Source organism: Trichomycterus rosablanca, chromosome 2, assembly GCF_030014385.1.
Source record: "Trichomycterus rosablanca isolate fTriRos1 chromosome 2, fTriRos1.hap1, whole genome shotgun sequence".
NCBI lineage: Eukaryota > Metazoa > Chordata > Actinopteri > Siluriformes > Trichomycteridae > Trichomycterus > Trichomycterus rosablanca.
Window position 1 is genome coordinate 45228101 of NC_085989.1, and position 6285 is coordinate 45234385.

Consider the following 6285-nt stretch of genomic DNA (forward strand, 5'->3'; position numbering starts at 1 on the left):
AACGGACAGGCTAAACAAAGACTAAACAGGCTAAACAGTCTAAACAGGCTAACGGACAGGCTAAACAAAGACTAAACAGGCTAATCAGACTACACAGGCTAACAGACAGGCTAATCAAAGAGCAAACAGAGCAAACAGAGCAAACAGAGCAAACAGAGCAAACAAGACGAGAACGGGCAGAGTTACCAGGAGCAGAGATACAAGACACAAACAGAGTTACACCGACAATAATCTCCAACCTGCCCATTGCCCCAGCTCTCCTTATAAATGCTCCTTGATGAGGAGCAGCTGGGGCTGATTAGCTCAGGGAGCCAATCACCTGTGAGGCATGGCAGGGGAGTGAGTGTGCACACAGAGAAGAGGGGCGTGGCACATATGAGCACACCGAGGCTAGCAGTGTGACAGATGCCCCTCCCAAAGGCACTACACCTGGAGTGCCTAAAAAAACAAAAACAAGGAGGTCCTGGGCCCTGCGGGGTAAATTTGAAGTCATTAAAAATGTCCTCAGGCAGGCGTGATAAAAATGGTGGGACGCAGGCTGCCGACAGAAATCCAAAGGCGCAGTCGGGGAGCGCCGACGAGAGTTCAAAAGCGCCGTCGGGGGGCGCCAATGTGGGAACAGAAGCACCATCGGGGGGCACCAACACGGAAACAGGAGCGCCATCTGGGAGTGCCGACGAGGAAACAGGAGCGCCGTCGGTGGGTGCCGATGAGGAAACAGAAGCACCTTCGAAGGACACCAACTCTGGAACAGGAGCGCCATCAGGGGGCGCCAACTCCGGAACAGAAGTGCCGTCGGAGGACACCCACTCAGGAACAGAAGTGCCGTCGGAAGACACCAACTCGGGAACAGAAGTGCCGTCGGAGGACACCAACTCGGGAACAGAAGCGCCGTCGGAGGACACCAACTCGGGAACAGAAGCGCCGTCGGAGGACACCAACTCGGGAACAGAAGCGCCGTCGGAGGACACCAACTCGGGAACAGAAGCGCCGTCGGAGGACACCAACTCGGGAACAGAAGCGCCATCGGGATACGCCAACTCGGGAACAGGAGCGCCATCGGGATGCGCCAACTCGGGAACAGAAATCAACTGCGGTGAGCCTGGCGAAGAGGCTTCGGGAGTCAGCTGCGGTGAGCCTGGCGAAGAGGCTTCGGGAGTCAGCTGCGGTGAGCCTGGCGAAGAGGCTTCGGGAGTCAGCTGCGGTGAGCCTGGCGAAGAGGCTTCGGGAGTCAGCTGCGGTGAGCCTGGCGAAGAGGCTTCGGGAGTCAGCTGAGAGGACCCTTGAGAAGAGGCGTCCGGAGTCAGCTGTGTGGACCCTTGAGAAGAGGCGTCCGGAGTCAGCTGCGTGGACCCTTGAGAAGAAGCGTCCGGAGTCAGCTGCGTGGACCCTTGAGAAGAGGCATCCGGAGTCAGCTGTGTGGACCCTTGAGAAGAGGCGTCCGGAGTCAGCTGCGTGGACCCTTGAGAAGAGGCATCCGGAGTCAGCTGTGTGGACCCTTGAGAAGAGGCGTCCGGAGTCAGCTGCAAAAACACTGGAGAAACGTCATTAATCAGCTGCACAAATCCTTGAGAATCTCCTTGATTCAGCTGTGAGAACCCTGGAGAGGTATCCAAAGTCACTTGCGAAAACACTGGAGAAACATTCAGCTGCGTGGACCCTTGAGAAGAGGCGTCCGGAGTCAGCTGTGTGGACCCTTGAGAAGAGGCGTCCGGAGTCAGCTGCGTGGACCCTTGAGAAGAAGCGTCCGGAGTCAGCTGCGTGGACCCTTGAGAAGAGGCGTCCGGAGTCAGCTGCGTGGACCCTTGAGAAGAGGCGTCCGGAGTCAGCTGAGTGGACCCTTGAGAAGAGGCGTCCGGAGTCAGCTGCAAAAACACTGGAGAAACGTCATTAATCAGCTGCACAAATCCTTGAGAATCTCCTTGATTCAGCTGTGAGAACCCTGGAGAGGTATCCAAAGTCACTTGCGAAAACACTGGAGAAACATTCAGCTGCGTGGACCCTTGAGAAGAGGCGTCCGGAGTCAGCTGTGTGGACCCTTGAGAAACTGGACTCAGCTGCGAAAACACTGGAGAAAAGTCACTCAGCTGCGAAAACACTGGAGAGGCGTCCGAAATCAGCTTCTTGGACCCTGAATATGCGTCAAAAGTCAGCTGTTTGGACCCTGGAGAAACTGGACTCAGCTGCGAAAACACTGGAGAGGCGTCCGGAATCAGCTGCTTGGACCCTGGATATGCGTCAAAAGTCAGCTGTTTGGACCCTGGAGAAACTGGACTCAGCTGCGAAAACACTGGAGAGGCGTCCGGAATCAGCTGCTTGGACCCTGGATATGCGTCAGAAGTCAGCTGTTTGGACCCTGGAGAAACTGGACTCAGCTGCGAAAACACTGGAGAGGCGCCCGAAATCAGCTGCTTGGACCCTGGATATGCGTCAGAAGTCAGCTGTTTGGACCCTGGAGACACTGGAACCCGGACCACATTAGCAGTGGGCGCTTTGCTGCAGGAAAATTTTGCTCTCATGAGGCCCTCAAACACCTTAACCGAGTTCAGCTCAACTCCCCTGTCAGACCAAAGCTGCTTAGCCCACTCACGAGCAGCACCCCTCAGCCGAGACATCATAAATCGCACCCTGTCGATTTCAGCTGGCTGGGGGTCCAGAAGGTTCTGCAGGTAGAGCTGGCTCTGTAGAAGGAAGCCTTCGACGCCTGAGTCGCTTCCATCATATGGAGCTGGCCTACTAAGCGGGAAGGTTTGAGGAAACCTCATGGAGCCGAAGTCCGGAAAAACATGGACAAAAAACATCTCGCTGTGTCCTCTTTGGGAGATTATTCTGTAACGGTTTGTGGGCTAGACGGACAGGATGGGCGGACACAAACGCAGAGATGTGAGATAGAAACGATATTTTAATGATAAAGACAAGACAGGACACAAAACCAAACACACAACCTATGCTAAGCTAACTAAAGCTAAACTAAACACACAGGAAACCTAAACCCTAAGCTAAACAAGAACTAGACAGGACTAAACAGACTGAACAGGACTACAGTCTAAACAGGCTAACGGACAGGCTAAACACAGACTAAACAGGCAAAACAGACTAAACAGGCTAACGGACAAGCTAAACAAAGACTAAACAGGCAAAACAGACTAAACAGGCTAACGGACAGGCTAAACAAAGACTAAACAGGCTAAACAGTCTAAACAGGCTAACGGACAGGCTAAACAAAGACTAAACAGGCTAATCAGACTACACAGGCTAACAGACAGGCTAATCAAAGAGCAAACAGAGCAAACAGAGCAAACAGAGCAAACAGAGCAAACAGAGCAAACAGAGCAAACAGAGCAAACAGAGCAAACAAGACGAGAACGGGCAGAGTTACCAGGAGCAGAGATACAAGACACAAACAGAGTTACACCGACAATAATCTCCAACCTGCCCATTGCCCCAGCTCTCCTTATAAATGCTCCTTGATGAGGAGCAGCTGGGGCTGATTAGCTCAGGGAGCCAATCACCTGTGAGGCATGGCAGGGGAGTGAGTGTGCACACAGAGAAGAGGGGCGTGGCACATATGAGCACACCGAGGCTAGCAGTGTGACATGTTTGATAGACACTAGACAGGAAGTCGTCATCGTCTGCAGTTAGTTCAGACTCAGATCAGCACCAAAAAGCATCTGGAGCTTCAGGTAAAATATGAACATTAAATGAATGAAATAAAACAGTTGTTGGTGCTGGACTGGTGCTGGGCTTATGCTCTCCTTACCTGCAGACTTTAGCTTCAAAATAGCTGAACTGTTTCTGTTTCACTGTTTCTGTTTCACCTTCTTCTCTCGACACCCTCCTACCTTTGACCTTTAGCCTCTGTAGCTGAGATCAGCCTTGGTGAAGTGATCTTTGAATGTGCTGCTGAGTTGAATGACTCTGATGCCTCTGTTGAGAGCGGTGGTAAGTACAGTACATACAGCTCTTCAGGGGTTTGTTCAGTAGGTGCAGAAGAAGAAATCCTGACCGATGAAGAAAGCCCAGAGGATCCAACCACCACCGTTCATTTCTTCAACATCCTGAACCATGAAGGTCAGTTTAATCTCCACTAATTCCTGTAATAATATATTGTTGTACATCTGTTACCTGCTATATCAACCAACAGAGATTATATTACACCTGCAGAAATACAGAATACAGCCAAAATCCACTGACAGCCTTTATATAACAAATATTTAGTACTGCTGATATGATGTACATTTTCTATGTGAATTCGACTTTAATGGAATAAAAAAATCACTTTTACAGAGAGTTTTGATTGTTGCTACACTGTGGGAGAGCTGCTGGGAGAAGGAGGCTGTGGTGCGGTTTATGCTGGAGTTTGTAATGCAGATGAGAAACAGGTGAACATCAGCACATAAACACAAGACAGGAAGTGTAGAGCATTACACATTAATAAGATACAATCAGAAGGAGAAATGTTCTACTTGGACGATGAGATTCTTTAACCAAACCCTAATGTTTATTATTATTACTTCTGTACAACTAAATCCACTAATTGTGTTTGTATTTGTGAACAGGTTGCCGTGAAATATGTACTGAAGGATCCCCGCGACAGATTCATCACTATTGTAAGTTCATCTTTTTCTTTTACTAATAAAGTATCACAAAAACTCAACAAGGTTTAAACAAGATAAAAACCTTCATAGACCAGATCTAGACCAAAACTGTTGGTCCACTTACTGCCTTAGACCAGCCCAGATCTTTACTAACAGACCTGCTCATGATAGTTTAGACCTACTACTGATTCCAAACCCTGTCTGTTGTTCTATTAGCCTGGAGAGACGTACCCACTTCCTGCGGAGGTGGCGTTAATGAAGATGGTATCCAAGCCACCTCAGTGTAATTCTGTGCTGAAGCTACTGGACTGGTTTGACACGCCCGAGTACTACATCCTAATCCTGGAGCGACCCATCCCCTGTATGGACCTCTTTGACTTCATTGAACAATTCCCAATGAATGAACTTGTGGCTCAGCTCATCATGTGGCAGGTGGTTCTGGCTGCAATTCACTGCCACGATTGTGGAGTTTTTCACCGGGACATCAAGCCAGAAAATCTTCTGGTGAACACCGACACACTGGAGGTCAAGCTGATCGACTTTGGCTGTGGGGACTTACACAAGGAAACAGCGTACACCTCATTTTCAGGTAAGTTCACCTCAAAACTACTTAGTTACAGAATGAAATGGATTTGAGTGGAGAAGTATTTTTCTAAAGCATTTCTCTCTTTCACTCAGGCACTAAGTCATACGCTCCACCTGAGTGGATAGTTGAGGAGGAAATGTATGGCTGCCCTGCTACTGTGTGGAGTCTGGGCGTACTCCTGTACTCCATAGTTTGTGGAGAGATGCCGTTCGGGGACGAAGAGGAGATTGTTGATGGGAGCCTGGACTTTTTACCTGAACTTTCTGAAAGTAAGAAAATGGAAACAGCTCACATTAAGATCTAGAAACACACGGTCTGTAAAACCTGCATGAAAACATGATTTAAAAAGTTTGATCAAGTTTATTTAGTCATTACAATGATAGAAAGTGTAAATAATAAATAAAGTTTTAAATACAACAACATTTTAATCTCATTTTATCACTGCACACAGCTTGCTGCCATCTGATAAGTAGGTGTCTGGAAAAAATGCCTGAAAAACGTCTCAGCCTTACAGAAATCCTTCAGCATGAGTGGTTTTCAGAGAACAGTATGAGGTTAGGGTTAGTAAGAATGAAACAGACTTAATAAGTTAGAACTAAAGATCTTGTAATATGGTCTAGATCACAGAGAATACTTACAAAGATTGTAATGCTAATATAATTAGGATAAGTAGAAGAAATAACATGAAACTATTAAAATATTGATTGTATTTTGTGTTTCTGTTATTTAATTTCTTGTGTGTTTATTCTACAGGCAGCTGTATGGATGAAGATTATAGAAAGAAGACTGTGTGTGTGTGTGTGTGTGTGAAAGACCATGAATAAAAATAAATGTTCTTGTGTAAATGCCTGGTTTCATTGTAGTTTCATGTAACAATCACTATGAATGTGAAGAAGATTCCTTAAGTTCTCAGAGACAAAATGATTAACAGAACACATGAACTGAAATGGCTACATAGCCACAAAACAAAAATTACTGTTAGTTCAGCTACTTTATAATTATTAAACATCATTTGTTTTTATAATTCATAAGTAAAAAGCTTCAGGAACCACAAATTGTCCCCAGATAGGTACAACACACACCAGATATTATAAGATAGGC

At 47.3% G+C, this 6285-nt stretch overlaps 1 protein-coding gene across 1 annotated transcript; it reads left to right on the forward strand.

Annotated features, from left to right (window-relative positions):
- Window positions 1–2859: 2859 nt before the first annotated feature.
- Window positions 2860–6029, forward strand: LOC134301783 (serine/threonine-protein kinase pim-1-like). Its single transcript, XM_062986663.1, has 9 exons — window positions 2860–2883; window positions 3608–3683; window positions 3856–4071; window positions 4288–4382; window positions 4560–4610; window positions 4815–5187; window positions 5277–5453; window positions 5636–5744; window positions 5938–6029. Exons 1-9 carry the CDS (start codon window positions 2860–2862, stop codon window positions 5951–5953), a joined length of 1137 nt encoding a protein of 378 aa, XP_062842733.1. The 3' UTR covers window positions 5954–6029.
- The last annotated feature ends 256 nt before the right edge of the window (window positions 6030–6285 follow it).